Raw genomic sequence first — 15,556 nt, forward strand, 5'->3', positions numbered from 1 at the left:
TCTTAGAAGGGTATTTATACTTTAAAATACATATTTATGCGAGTGGATGTGGATGAAAGAATTCTGTCAGTGTTTTAATGTCCTTGTTGAATATTTATTTCTTTACCTCCAACTCTATATATATATCCAAGTGAGCCAATGAGGACCTTGGGGATCAGATTTACCATTATACCCATTGATCAAACGTATAACAGACAGACACTGCTCAAAATGAGTTGTTTGTGATATCTACACTCAGTTGCCACTTTATTAGGATCACCACCCTATTCACAAAAATGCATTGCTCCTACACACACCAAGTCCAGTGGTCTTGGCTTGCTAGACAATAAAGCATGCAGAGAAGTATTCAGATAATCTGTTACTGTTTGTTTGAACTTTAGAGTGTGCAAAGTGACAGCACAGTCTGTGATGGTCTTTTGTAACTCAGAAAAACAGTTTTTTTTTATAATTCCAACACTCAACTTGTACTGACTGTAGTAAACTCCAACTGGACTTAAAAACTTGATCAGTCTATCTCCTTACTCAGTTTAATCAACCGTTTTGAATTCACACTGTTTCAGACGCAAAGGGGGTTGTACCTAATAAAGTGACCAGTGTATCTATAGCCTTTCCAGAATGTGTTCTGGGAATAACAGGGGTATAAAACATTTGGGGTATAAAACATTTGTTTTCAGGTATACTTCTGGCTCCAATGGGTTGTGTAAAGCATAAAAACGATCTTTGGGGAACCGTTTGCTACAGGGCGTGGGAAGGGGGCAAAGCACAGACAGCGAGAGAACAATGTAGCATGCAACTGTGAGGGACAGATTTTGTCTTTGAAGCACAACCATTAGAACTAATGGTTCCAGAAAGTGTCTTTAAATGTGTCAACAATGCATACAAATGTGGTCCTCTTTTGTTTACAGTCTTCAATGCATATCAAGACTGCTCAATGTGTGCTTTGCATCATTCAGAGAAAAATTATGATAATCTGACCAACTGGGTTTGTCATCATGGTGTAATATAATATTAAGCTATGAGAACTCGTAGTTTCATCCTTCAAGGAATTTAGAAGTAAGAAACTTTGTCTTGAAACTTTTTAGCAGGGTTATCCTTGTGTTATTTCTAGGGTTGCACATTTTGGGGAATATTCAGAGGTGGAAATTTTCTGTGGGAATTAACAGGAATAAATGGGAATTAACGGAAATATATGCAAAATAATATTAATACCATTTAAATGTAATGTCTTTTGCATTGGATATATTTACCATATCATATGGAGACAGAAACAAACATTTTACCTTATCATAAATAGACAATTGCAATAGATTAACTCCTTGCAATAGAAATTTAAAAAAAATTTAGTTATGAAAAGTAGTTTAATTAAATGAGTTGACTCTTCACATGGGATGATTTCACTGAACAAAAGAAAGAGAATATTGAATGATCCCAATGATCCATCGCATCTCCCAAAAACGTTGTCAATATACATCTGTAAAATGATGCTTTGGTTGTATTCCTCTCAGGCGTCCATGTCTTCTCCCTGGAAATCCTCAATGTCCACCACTTGAGCATTTTTTTTTTTTATTTCACCTTTATTTATTTAACCAGGTACGCTAGTTGAGAACAAGTTCTCATTTACAACTGTGACCTGGCCAAGATAAAGCAAAGCAGTTCGACACATACAACAACACAGAGTTACACATGGAATAAATAAACATAGTCAATAATAAAGTAGAAGAAGTCTATATACAGTGTGTGCTAATGAGGTAAGATAAGGGAGGTAAGGCAATGGTGGCAAAGTAATTACAATATAGCTATTAAACACTGGAATGGTAGATGTAAAGAAGATGAATGTGCAAGTAGAGATACTGGGGTGCAAAGGAAAAAGATAAATAAATACAGTATGGGGATGAGGGAGTTGGATGGGCTATTTACAGATGGGCTATGTACAGGCGCAGTGATCTGTGAGCTGCTCTAACAGCTTGTGCTTAAAGCTAGTGAGGGAGATATGTCTCCAGCTTGTGATTTTTGCAGTTCGTTCCAGTCATTGGCAGCAGAGAACTGGAAGGAAAGGCAGGCCAAAGGAGGAATTGGCTTTGGGGGTGACCAGTGAGCTATACCTGCTGGAGCGTGTGTTACAGATGGGTGCTGCTATGGTGACAGCCCCATCAAGGATCCTCTTGCAGTGAAATGTCTCCACACATCAGATAGTGCCCATGGCATTTTCCTGTGAAGATCAGAAAAAAGGGAGCTAATTTAAATTTAAAAAAATACAATTCCATGTACAGATAAATAGTTAAGCAGTTGGATTAAACAACTTCCTAAGATAAATGTTTTAAAATGAAACATGTATGTAAACAGCTGAATTAACACTCAGGTAGCAAAAACGAACGAGCAGAAACTGTTAACAAGTTAGAAATGATTTAAACACACTTTGCTGTAGGCTACTATTTACTCATTAACAAAAAAATCATGTATGTCATATAAAATATATTCACCCCACCCAGTATTGTAATCAAAACTTACCAGAAAGCATCTAGTGCTTGGCTCAGACAGTGTAGTAGTCTGGGCTCAATAGCATCTCATTAGTGTTCAAGATCTTGAGAATCATCTGTACATGTGATGGAAGAGTGCACTGCACATTTGATGGAAGAATACACTGTGCATTCAGAGGGTTGCAATTCCATTTTATTAGGAATTGTTTAACCAAAAAATGCCACAAGACCTGGAATTGCCTTATGTGTATCCCACAAAAAAGGTTAACTTTTATAAGCAAACTTTTTTGATGAATTTAAGCTAAATTCCCGGTCTTAACTTCCCATGGAACATTTCCGTCCCCTTTGCAACCCGTTAATGCTCTCATGTTCTATTATCATTACTATATTTCATTACTCTACTATGAGAGATACTAGATACATACTATGGCAGCAATTCATTGTAATAGGCACACGTATTTGGCACAAGTGACGATTTAACTGATTTGGATGTCAAAGACTGCCATTATCATCATTTTTGATATTAAAACATTGATGTGTGATACCTTTTTTATCAACACATACATTTTTTGCAAATGTATGTCTTTATTACTATATGATTTATATTGCCTGAATACTCAACGATGATTAACACCACAGTTGTGTGTGCTGCTGTCAGGGTTGTGGTCAAATGCATGTAATTTAAAGTAATTCAATTTGAAAATGTTCCTAATTGTAAAAGCATCTAACAGAATTTGAGTATCCCAGAACTGTAATTTACATGTAAATAAGCATAACCCCATTTAATGTTTTTAATACTGCAAATAGAATGCTGTGTGCCAGAGATGGTACCATTCAGCTTGTCTGGGGATGACAAAGAAGGACTTCAACTAAGCCAAAATAGAAAATGATTGGAAGGGGCCTCTTTGCTGTTAAATTAGAGATGTATAAATAAATGACTGTTGTGCCTTGTAACTACTTTAAAATGTGGAACTGTTGCGAACATTGATTTGGCATAAAATGTAAGATTGTAAACATTGTACCACTTTATGCAAATATTGTCTAACTTCATATAGAACAAATTGCACTTGAAATTAACATTTCTTTAAAGTTATTGCAAATAAATGCATATTTTCACTTTTTTCTGAGACAATCACTGATTTAGATTTAATCTTTAAATGCAATATGAGATTTTATGTATTTTTATCAAATCAAAACTGGAATTTCTACTCAAAGCAATGTTTAAGAATGCTAGACATTCATAGATTAAATCATATCTAGCTTGATGATTCTGTGACAAATGGTGAATTAGTTATTGATTTTTACATTCTTAAAATGGCTTAAAGCGAATGTCTGAATGTTTGAATATAAAACCAACTATACCCCGGTCTCACAAGGTCAACTTCTGCCGGTGACTATTATACACATTGCCTGTGAGCATCAGAGGTGAACCAGTTGCATACACAGCTCGAGCAAGACATTCATCAGCATTTCTCGGACTACGTTCCTCCATTGAGTCAAAAAAAAAACCATCTGATTCCAGGAGGACCATGAGCTGTTGCTATCGATAAGGTGTCTGATTCCAGGAGGACCATGAGCTGTTGCTATCGATAAGGTGTCTGATTCCAGGAGGACCATGAGCTGTTGCTATCGATAAGGTGTCTGATTCCAGGAGGACCATGAGCTGTTGCTGTCAATAAGGTGTCTGATTCCAGGAGGACCATGAGCCAGCTCCTCACACAGTGCATGCTCGCTCCATGAAATATCTTCTTCAAAATTGCCTCCCGCAATGAATGGCTCCCTTTTGGGGATGAGAGGTTCTGGAAAGGTCTACCCTCCATCCAGTCCGATAACAAACCACATCGACCACTACTGTAGTCTCAGCAGCTAAAGTATAATCAATGTGGCATTATGACCGTCATTCACAAAGAATCATAGCAAATAGAAAATGGGACTGCAAGCTATCTGGATGTGGTCATTTGTGTTAGTGGCAATATGTAACTTTTTGGGTGGCCTGACCAAATTCAAATAAATATGAGTTATAGATGTTGTATTCTCCTTGAAAGCAAGTCTAAGAAGCTGTAGATATGTTCCATGTGCGCTATTTCTATGCTTCCCGTTCTTAAGTTGTGTCTTACTTTCAATTTTGTACACTAGCTTCACACAACTGAAACAATTTTTGCATATGGAAAATATTTCACAACGATTTAGAAGGTACAATATTTATCTACAGTATATTAACTTGTTTTTCCACTAACTGAAATTAAGTGAACTATTAGGGTTTTAGCAACCAGGAAATGCAGAGCGATTTGTGCACAGTGCAACTTTACATTATGAATAATTTCATCTTACAAAAATGTTTAGTTAATTTGGTCTTTCAGCCAATGATCTGTAACTTCCAACACTATTTTTTTTAAATCTAATCATTAGAAAAATCCCTTAATTTAACTTGGTAAGTCAGTTAAGAACAAATTCTTATTTACAATGATGGCCTACGTGGTATTTCTAAAATTGTATTTCCATGTCTAGTCCTCAATTCCAAATCGAGGCAGTTACACAGAACATTGTTTATTTATAATTTACAACATTGCAAATTCAACTTAAAAAAATACTGTTTTCCCGCAAGCCTAAAACAATGAGATGTGGGGGTGGATGTCCTCAATATTTGCAATGTACTCAAAGTGGAGTCTATCATACGAAGAAGGAGAAAGCAACAGAAAGCATGAAACTTGCAGAAGCCCAAGTAATGGTCCAGAGTATTGCACCTAGTGTCCATATCTGTAAGAGAGGGAAAGGGAGTGTTAGTTATTAACTGTTTGACATACACAACTCATCTACAATGAATAATACATTAGCACCAGTAACATGGACACATGGCTGTTGTTTTTAATCATCCATTTATTTCCCCAAAAGCCAAGCATACTGCAGCTCTGATAGATAGCATTTTCACTAGGACCATGGAGTAGTGTTTTGAATAAGTGTTATGAATCAAATTGACACTCACTTCTGAAACTCCCACTCCCTGTTGTCTAGGGGGCACACCTGCCTGGTCTTCAACCAACGAGAGATACAGTGGAAATGGAATGCATGCTGGGAGAGAAGATATTATTAACATAACAGCAAACCAAGACAACAGTTGTGTTAGAATACACATACTGTATACTACATACTTAATGAGTACATACACTATTTAATTTTAGTAAACTGTAAACGAACGGTATTCTTTCAGTTGAGCATACTCGCGCTTCGCCCGTCTACTTGGAAGTTGATGCAGTTGCTACGCCACCTCTCGCTAGCTTGTTAGCACAACAAATGACTAGCTTGACATTTTACAATTTCATGAGTGTTCGTGAATTCAATCTGGAGTGCCAGAGTGCGCTCTGGGTGTTCGAAAAATCAGAGCGTTGTCAGATTGTCCGCTCATAAATTCAGAGCGTTTCGCTCTCGGAGCGTGTCACTGGACGCTCTGGCAGAGGAATAGGGTTGAGCCGAGCCTTCTGACCTCACAACGGCAGTCAAGCACACAAACTGATTGGAAAACGGTGGCTAGCTTGTGAGCCATTTCCAGACACAAAAGAGAACACCTCACTGACCATGTTACTCAGGCATAGCAGAGCTGGTTAGGCTGTTTTCATGTTATCCAGGGCGTTGGTGACTAAATGTGCTGCTGGCAACAATTTAATGACGCTTTTTTCCCCGGACGTTTACTGACACTGGCCATATATTCATCAGGTGTTGAGCATTTGTAAATTCATCAGTTATTCTTATTCAGAATTAACCATGTCCATTGAGAACGCACAACGACTATAACACTTAGCTAAGAATTACGTGAATAATCAAGTCAAACATTGTGTAGTTCGTTAGATTATAGTTAATATACTGCTTGGCAAGATCGATGTATTAGTAGCCAACTAGCTAACATACCATTACATACTGCTGTAATGCTATGCTGTGCCTAAGTATAGTGTGGGCTGTGTACAGCTGCAGAGATCGGTGAGCTGCCCAGATAGCTGTTTAAAGTTAGTGAGTGAGATATAAGTCTCCAACTACAGCAATTTTTGCAATTCATTCCAGTCATTGGCAGCAAAGAACTGTATGGAAAGGCAGCCAAAGGAGAGGTGTTGGCTTTGGGGATGACCAGTAAGATATACCTGCTGGAGCGTGAGCTACAGGTGGGTGTTGTTATCGTGACCAGTGAGCTGAGATAAGGCGGGGCTTTACCTAGCAAAGACTTATAGATTACCCAGAGCCAGTGGGTCTGGTGACAAATATGTAGTGACAGCCAGCCAACGAGAGCAAACAGGTCGCAGTGGTGGGTGGTATATGGGGCTGTGGTGACAAAACAGATGGCACTGTGATAGACTGCATCCAATTTGCTGAGTAGAGTTTTGGAAGCTATTTTGTAAATGACATCGCCGAAGTCGAGGATCAGTAGGATAGTCAGTTTTACGAGAGTATGTTGGCAGCGTGAGTGATGGAGGCTTTGTTGCGAAATAGGAACATGTAACGTAACTTTTTTGAAAAGTCATGACTTTATTACATTGCTCAACATTTGTAATAATTAGTTAAAGCAAGGAATTTGTATATACGCTCTCGGACTTTGGCTGCATATTTTCCTGCCATTTACTTCAAATCTGAAAACACTGAAGCCATGCCCATTTTCTGAAAAATTGCCTTATGGGCCAAAAAAGCACAGAAAGAGTGTCCACTGCTTGTATAATTTGTATTTTTGCAAATGTAGTACGACATCCTGGAATTATATCCATACTATGACCAATAAGCATACTACATACTCAATTTATGTCACCAATAGTATGGTTAGTGGGTTAGTATGACTATTCGAACACAGCTCAAAATATACATTCAAAAATTCAATACTTTTAGGGTAGTTCAATATAATGCAGATTAGTTTAGATCATGCGGTTGTTCTTTCAATACTCTCAAACTGAACTTTACAATCTAACTGATCAGGATGTATGAAAAATATACAAAAGCAAATAAGTCTGACTCACGTTGCAGACTCCCCAGGCTACGGTGCACTCCTCTGATGTGGCAGAGGCCTGGTTAGCCTGGCACTCTATGCCTATGGAGGACAAGAGAAATGTGTAACACACACCTTTTATTAACCCAGTAGTCAAATAATGTTAATGGCATACTCACAGAGATCCATAATGTGATTCCTACAGATGGCACAGTTGTCCACCACAATGTCCCAGGCCCAAAGTGCCACTGCATTCCACTATAAAGAAGAAGAGTCACATGAAATGATGATCATATCACTGGCAGTTAGTATTTGCTTGATATTGATGTTGTTTCAAATATGTAAAGAAAAAAAGGAGCATATTGTTATTCACAATTTATTCATGTTAATCTGGTGTCAGGAGACATTTTGTCATCCAAATCACTACTGCATTTGATCAGACAAGTTAAGCCTATTTTACTATCCACATTGATCACAAACAATGCCAGGGTAAAAATGTTAGTGTTAGATTCATAATTTTTCACTCATTCAGTGTCAATAAATAGACAACCTCACAAGTGCAACTGGGCCCTGTCATTTTAGCAAGCCAACTAGGAAGCTAACGTCAACTTTAGCCAGTTGAACAAATTAGCTAGTCATTGTTTTCGTATAATGTCAATGCATCTAAAGCTGAACTTAGTGGTTGGCTAGCTACTATTACCACAAACAGTGAGATTAGTTAACTGATTAGGTCGCGATCAGCCCTACAAGTGAAACGCAAACTCACTCCTCAAAATTAGATACAGCCAAACAGGGACTGTCAAGTTTCAGCTAGCTCGCGAGCTAGCAAATTATGCTAACTAATCGCGCGGAGATTGTACCCAAACCCGTATTAACCCTATGATAATATCGAACCTTACAATATGTCTAAAATGTTGCTATGATTTATTTGAAAAATAAATACCTTCTTCACTTCAAAACGTTTCTTGCTTGCTCCACTATTCGTGGCGCTTGGGGTATCAACATCCATCGCTGCCGCCATGTTGACAATCGAACTTTCGTGTGAATAGAGATATTAGAGAAAGAAGGAGATAGACATCCCATTGGTATATGACTAGTTGACGTAATCCTCCACCCAGCAGAATGTCGACCAATCGTGCTGACGTTGTCATGCTGCGTCACATAGTTGCTAAATTAATAAAGTAATCCCTTCTCAAAAAACGGGGTACTGGGAACCTTTGTAGAGCTACGAATTTCCGACCTGAAGATCCCTGACGTCATGATTTGGCTTTGTATTTTTCCAAGTTTCAGTTGTTTTGAACATGGCATGGGAACTCGGAAAAATAGAGGTGAAATCATGACGTCAGTGATCTTCAGGTCAGAAAATTGGAGCTCTAGAAAGAGGCCCGAGTGGAATTCCGAGTTGGATTACCATTGAAATAGATTTTTCCCAGTCTGAGTTCATTTTTTCCGAGTTCCCAATTGTTTTAAATGCGCTGAATTCTGAGATTACCGAGTTCCAATTGTTTTGTACGGGGCAAGAGGCCCGAGTTCCCGAGTTGGCATGCCTTGTTCAAAACAAATGGGAACCAGAAACATCTGACTCGCGACTTCAGTGCGTTCAAGACAACTGAACTGGGAACCCGGAAAAAACTAACTCCAACTATGGAAAATCGTTCTGAAGGGTCATCCAACTCAGCATTCCAAGTCCCTTTTCAAGATGGTACCAATAGAGATGGTCGCCTCGCTTCAGGTTCTTAGAAAACTATGCAGTTATTCGTTTTTTTATGTACTATTTCTTACATTGTTAGCCCAGAAAATCTAGGGTGTTATTACATACAGCTGGGAAAAACTATTGGATATAAAAGTGATGTCAATTTACCATCATTACGACCAGGAATACGTCATTCCCGAAAAGGATCCTTTGTTCGGGCCTCCACTCTGGACATGCGATCTTATCCCAGAGGCCGACCCAAAACAACGCAGTAGCCGCAGGAGAGGCAAACGTAGCAGCCTACTGGTCAGACTCAGAAGGCCTACTGGTCAGACTCACCAATGTCCAATCTCTAGATAACAAAATGAATGAAATTAGGGCACGAGTTCCCATGCCATCAGAGATTGTAACCTTCTCTGTTTCACAGAAACATGGCTCACTCAGGATATGTTGTCAGAGTCAGTACAGCCACCCGGTTCCTTCATGCAATCGCGCCGACAGAAACAAACATCTCTCTGGTAAGAAGAAGGGCGGGGGTGTATGCCTTATGATTAACGACTCATGGTGTAATCACAACAACATTACAGGAACTCAATTCCTTTTGTTCAACTGACCTATAATTCCTTACAATCAAATGCCCGACCGCATTATCTTCCAAGAGAATTCTCTTTGATTATAGTCACAGCCATGTATATCCCCCCCAAGCAGATACCTCGACGGCCCTGAAACAACTTTACTGGACTCTTTGTAAACTGGAAACCATACATCCTGAGGCTGCATTTGTTGTAGCTGGGGATTTTAACAAAGCAAAACTAAGATCAATTCTCCCGAAATTATATCAGCATATGCGAATGCGCGAGGCAATCAAACAAGCAAAACGTCAGTAAAAGAGACAACGTAGAGTCGTAATTCAACGGCTCAAACACTAGACGTATGTGGCAGGGTCTAAAGTCAATCACGGATTACAAAAAGAAAACCAGCCCCGTTGCGGAAATCGACGTCTTACTCTGTTATGGGATTTTATGAATAATGACTAAATGATGTATACATTTAACGCAGGATTATAACTAACAGAATTCTATGCTGTTTAATGAAGAATGTTTGTACGTAGGCAAAGAGGAAGTGTTAACAGACAACTTGTGACAACAGTGAAACTAACAACAGGAAAGATGTCTGGTCCCCAACCAGGGAGGGGAGAAATTGTTGGCCTTGGAGTAGATTGTGTAACATGTGGTAGCATATGATAAGCAATATGTATGTGTTGGAATGGAATTAAAAAGCAGCTTTGTCATTGTCTGAGAGAAGGAGGGACATTTATGACGAAATGAGAGGTATATAAACCAATGTACATGAAATGATGGGCAGAGCTCTCGAGAATAAATGTCATTGACTATTTTTGACTGGTCTCCGTCTGTTTCACTTCCCCCAGAACCTTACAAACTCTGGGTACAGACTGAGTATTTTAATTGAATTGGTTAATGAACACATAAGAACTAAATTCATCTAACATGCTCCCAGACAAATTAAACAACTTCTTTTTTTCTTTTTTCTTTCACCTTTATTTAACCAGGTAGGCTAGTTGAGAACAAGTTCTCATTTGCAACTGTGACCTGTGTGCAAAAGGCATGAGGAGGTAGGCAATACATAGGCCCTAGGAGTGAATATTTACAATTTAGCAGATTAACACTGGAGTGATAAATGATCAGATGAACATGTGCAGGTAGAGATACTGGTGTGCAAAAGAGCAGAAAAGTAAATAAAATAAAAACAGTATGGGGCTGAGGTAGGTAAATTGGGTGGGCTATATACCGATGGACTATGTACAGCTGCAGCGATCGGTTAGCTGCTCAGATAGCAGATGTTTAAAGTTGGTGAGGGAGATAAAAATCTCCAACTTTTGCAATTCGTTCCAGTCGCAGGCAGCAGAGAACTGGAAGGAAAGGCAGCCAAATGAGGTTTTGGCTTTAGGGATGATCAGTGAGATACACCTGCTGGAGCGTGTGCTACGGGTGGGTGTTGCCATCGTGACCAGTGAACTGAGATAAGGCGGAGCTTTACCTAGCATAGACTTGTAGATGACCTGGAACCAGTGGGTCTGGCAACGAACATGTAGCGAGGGCCAGCCGACTAGAGCATACAGGTCGCAATGGTGGGTGGTATAAGGTGCTTTAGTAACAAAACAGATGGCACTGTGATAAACTGCATTCAGTTTGCTGAGTAGAGTATTGGATGCTATTTTGTAGATGACATTGCCGAAGTCGAGGATCGGTAGGATAGTCAGTTTTACTAGGGTAAGTTTGGCGGCGTGAGTGAAGGAGGCTTTGTTGCGGAATAGAAAGCCGACTCTAGATTTGATTTTGGATTGGAGATGTTTGATATGAGTCTGGAAAGAGAGTTTGCAGTCTAGCCAGACACCTAGGTACTTATAGATGTCCACATATTCTAGGTCGGAACCATCCAGGGTGGTGATGCTAGTCGGGCGTGCGGGTGCAGGCAGCGAACGGTTGAAAAGCATGCACTTGGTTTTACTAGCGTTTAAGAGCAGGTGGAGGCCACGGAAGGAGTGTTGTATGGCATTGAAGCTCGTTTGGAGGTTAGATAGCACAGTGTCCAAGGAAGGGCCAGAAGTATACAGAATGGGGTTGTCTGCGTAGAGGTGGATCAGGGAATCGCCCGCAGCAAGAGCAACATCCTTGATATATACAGAGAAAAGAGTCGGCCTGAGAATTGAACCCTTGTGGTACCTCCATAGAGACTTATCTAGAAGAAAAAGAAACGCACACCTATTAAGACGAGGTGCTGGCTAGCGGAGTAGAAACTTGAAAATAAAAGAGAGCCGCACACTCTTAGAGCTCAGATGCAAAAATTTAATACCAACGTTTCGACAGCCAAGCTGTCTTCATTAGAGACTGCCAGAGGACCGGACAACATGCCCTACAATTTGACACACTGAACTCTGTCTGCAAAGTAGTTGGTGAACCAAGCAAGGCAGTCATTAGAAAAACCGAGGCTACTGAGTCTGCCGATAAGAATATGGTGGTTGACAGAATCGAAGCCTTGACCAGGTCGATGAAGACGGCTGCACAGTACTGTCTTTTATCGATGGCGGTTATGATATCGTTTAGTACCTTGAGCGTGGCTGAGGTGCACCTGTGATCGGCTCGAAAACCAGTTACTTTTAAAGAATGACCAGGCATCCTAAACTGACGGGATGAGGTCAATATCCTTCTAGGATACCCGGGCCAGGTCGATTAGAAAGGCCTGCTCGCAGAAGTGTTTTAGGGAGCGTTTGACAGTGATGAGGCAATGAGGCAGTGATCGCTGAGATCCTGATTGAAGACAGCAGAGGTGTATTTGGAGGGCAAGTTGGTCAGGATAATGTCTATTAGGGTGCCCATGTTTACGGATTTAGGGTTGTACCTGGTGGGTTCCTTGATGATTTGTGTGAGATTGAGGGCATCTAGCTTAGATTGTAGGACTGCCGGGGTGTTAAGCATATCCCAGTTTAGGTCACCTAAGAGAAGCTAGATGGGGGGTGATCAATTCACAGATGGTGTCCAGGGCACAGCTGGGAGCTGAGGCGGGTCGGTAGCAGGCGGCAACAGTGAGAGACTCATTTCTGGAGAGATTCATTTTTAAAATTAGAAGTTCGAACTGTTTGGGCATAGACCTGGAAAGTATGACATAACTTTGCAGGCTATCTCTGCAGTAGATTGCAACTCCTCCCCCTTTGGCAGTTCTATCTTGACGGAAAGTGTTATAGTTGGGTATGGAAATCTCAGAATTTTTGGTGGCCTTCCTAAGCCAGGATTCAGACACGGCAAGGACATCAGGGTTGGCAGAGTGTGCTTCAGCAGTGAGTAAAACAAACTTAGGGAGAGGCTTCTGATGTTGACATGCATGAAACCAAGACTTTTTCGATCACAGAAGTCAACAAATGTGGGTGCCTGGGGACATGCAGGGTCTGGGTTTACCTCCACGTCACCCGAGGAACAGAGAAGGAGTAGGATGAGGGTGCGGCTAAAGGCTATCAAAACTGGTCGCCTAGAGCATTGGGAACAAGGAATAAAATGAGCAGATTTATGGGCGTGGTAGAATATATTCAGGGCATAATGTGCAGACAAGGGTATGATGGGGTGCGGGTACAGTGGAGGTAAGCCCAGGCACTGGGTGATGATAAGAGAGGTTGTATCACTGGACATGCTGGTTATAATGGGTGAGGTCACCGCATGTGTGGGAGGTGGGACAAAGGAGGTATCAGAGGTATGAGGAGTGGAACTTGGGGCTCCATTGTAAACTAAAACAATGACTACAACTAAGCATTTAACACCATTGTACCCTCCAAACTCGTCATCAAGCTCGATACCCTGGGTCTCGACACCGCCCTGTGCAACTGGATCCTGGACTTCCTGATGGGCCGCCCCCAGGTGGTGAAGATAGATAACAACTTCTCCACCCCGCTGATCCTCAACACTGGGGCCCCACAAGGGTGCATTCTCAGCCCTCTCCTGTACTCCCTGTTCACTCATGACTGTGTGGCCATACACGCTTCCAACTCAATCATCAAGTTTGCAGACAAAACTAGTGGTAGGCCTGATTACCAACAACGACGAGACGGCTTACAGGGAGGAGGTGAGGGCCCTCGGAGTGTGGTGTCAGGAAAATAACCTCTCACTCTACATCAATAATACAAAGGAGTGGCCTCCCGGGTGGCGGAGTGGTTAAGGGCGCTGTACTGCAGCGCCAGCTGTGCCATCAGAGACTCTGGGTTCGCGCCCAGGCTCTGTCGTAACCGGCCGCGACCGGGAGGTCCGTGGGGCACAATTGGCCTAGCGTCATCCGGGTTAGGGAGGGCTTGGTCGGTAGGGATGTCCTTGTCTCATCGCGCACCAGCGACTCCTGTGGCGGGACGGGCGTAGTGCGCGCTAACCAAGGTTGCCAGGTACACATTGTTTCCTCCGGCACATTGGTGCGGCTGGCTTCCGGGTTGGATGTGCGCTGTGTTAAGAAGCAGTGCGGCTGGTTGGGTTGTGTATCGGAGGACGCATGACTTTCAACCTTCGTCTTTCCCGAGCCCATACGAGAGTTGTAGCGATGAGACAAGATAGTAGCTACTACAACAATTGGATACCACGAAATTGGGGAGAAAAAGGGGTAAAAATTAAAAAATAAATAAATAAATAATAATAATACAAAGGAGATGATCGTGGACTACAGGAAACAGCAGAGGGAGCACCCCCCATCCACATCAATGGGACAGTAGTGGAGAAGGTGGAAAGTTTAAAGTTCCTCGCTGTACACATCACGGACAAACTGAAATGGTCAACCCTGTCATGACTGTCCTGATCAGGTCAGGTTACAGGAGACCACAACCCTACAGATTATCTCTCAACCCCAACAGAGGAGGAGAGATCTAGGAGGAGAGATCTAGGGGTCTGAAGATGTGGGGGTTTTATGACACCTCACGCCCCTGGTAAATCGTAGGCCACACAACATTCCTGTGTCCCCTCAATATGGAGAACCACCCTCAGAACGGCTTACAGGGAGGAGATGCAATAAAGGGACTTTGGAACAATGGTTTCCGTCAGCCACTATGGTGGTCATGACGATAGATGGAATATGAAAATGTATGTCATTTTTGTTTTGTTATTAAAGGTTAATAGATGACGTTATTACGAAAACATTATAACGTTAAGAGTTTTCCTAGTATATGTTTGATGTTTATACATTGTACGTTGTGTGGAAAATGTACAAATCAAAGAGAATGTTTTGGTAAAGATGAAATGTGAAGTTAGTTGTCTAAAATTGGATTTGAGTATAATCTAGACCTTGCCCTTAACTTGGTACGCCCAGAGAATTGCCCTAAAGGCACTTCTGACCCGAGGGTATAAAACCTGTGAGTGAAGAATTAACAGATCACACTAAGTGACCCAAGCTGTAGCCGAGGTCTAAAAAAGTAAACAAACCCAAAACGCAACACAAGTTTGAAGACAAAGAAATCTTTTTCTACCCAAGCTACGGATGAGTAGCTGTGTCTAAGCGGGTGAATTCAAGTCGGACCACCTAGCCTCCACTCCCCATCGAATCGTGGTATCTACACTGTTTCATTCCTACGCTGTGAGCTCTGAGCTACAGAGCTATCTGTCCTCAGAAGAGCTCTTCCAGAGCAAGGGCGAGGGAACAGACCCCTAAGCCAAAAGGACACTGACATCGTGAGGACAACCAGAGAGTTGCGCCGGAGAAGTGCATCATTGAGCAGCCTGAATGGTCCACGCGGGGAGTCCACGGAGACCTTCCACACGTAATTACATCATTATATTCTGACCCATAAGAGCGGCAGTTTAGGGCAAGGCTAGGGTTAGAATAAGCATAGCTGACAAATTCACCCAAATGTATATTTCTCTCGTGTACTTTCTTTATCTCGCT

The 15,556-nt window shown here is 41.5% G+C and overlaps 1 protein-coding gene across 1 annotated transcript; it reads right to left on the reverse strand.

Moving 5' to 3' along the window:
- Positions 1-5,008: 5,008 nt before the first annotated feature.
- On the reverse strand, positions 5,009-8,511 carry LOC135554200 (RING-box protein 1). The gene is made up of 5 exons (XM_064986344.1): positions 8,381-8,511; positions 7,617-7,695; positions 7,469-7,539; positions 5,461-5,546; positions 5,009-5,234 (listed from the first exon to the last, which is right to left on the reverse strand). Exons 1-5 carry the CDS (start codon positions 8,456-8,458, stop codon positions 5,222-5,224), a joined length of 327 nt encoding a protein of 108 aa, XP_064842416.1. The 5' UTR covers positions 8,459-8,511; the 3' UTR covers positions 5,009-5,221.
- Between the last annotated feature and the right edge of the window lie 7,045 nt (positions 8,512-15,556).

This window comes from Oncorhynchus masou, chromosome 14 (genome assembly GCF_036934945.1).
Source record: "Oncorhynchus masou masou isolate Uvic2021 chromosome 14, UVic_Omas_1.1, whole genome shotgun sequence".
Taxonomy (NCBI): Eukaryota; Metazoa; Chordata; class Actinopteri; order Salmoniformes; family Salmonidae; genus Oncorhynchus; species Oncorhynchus masou.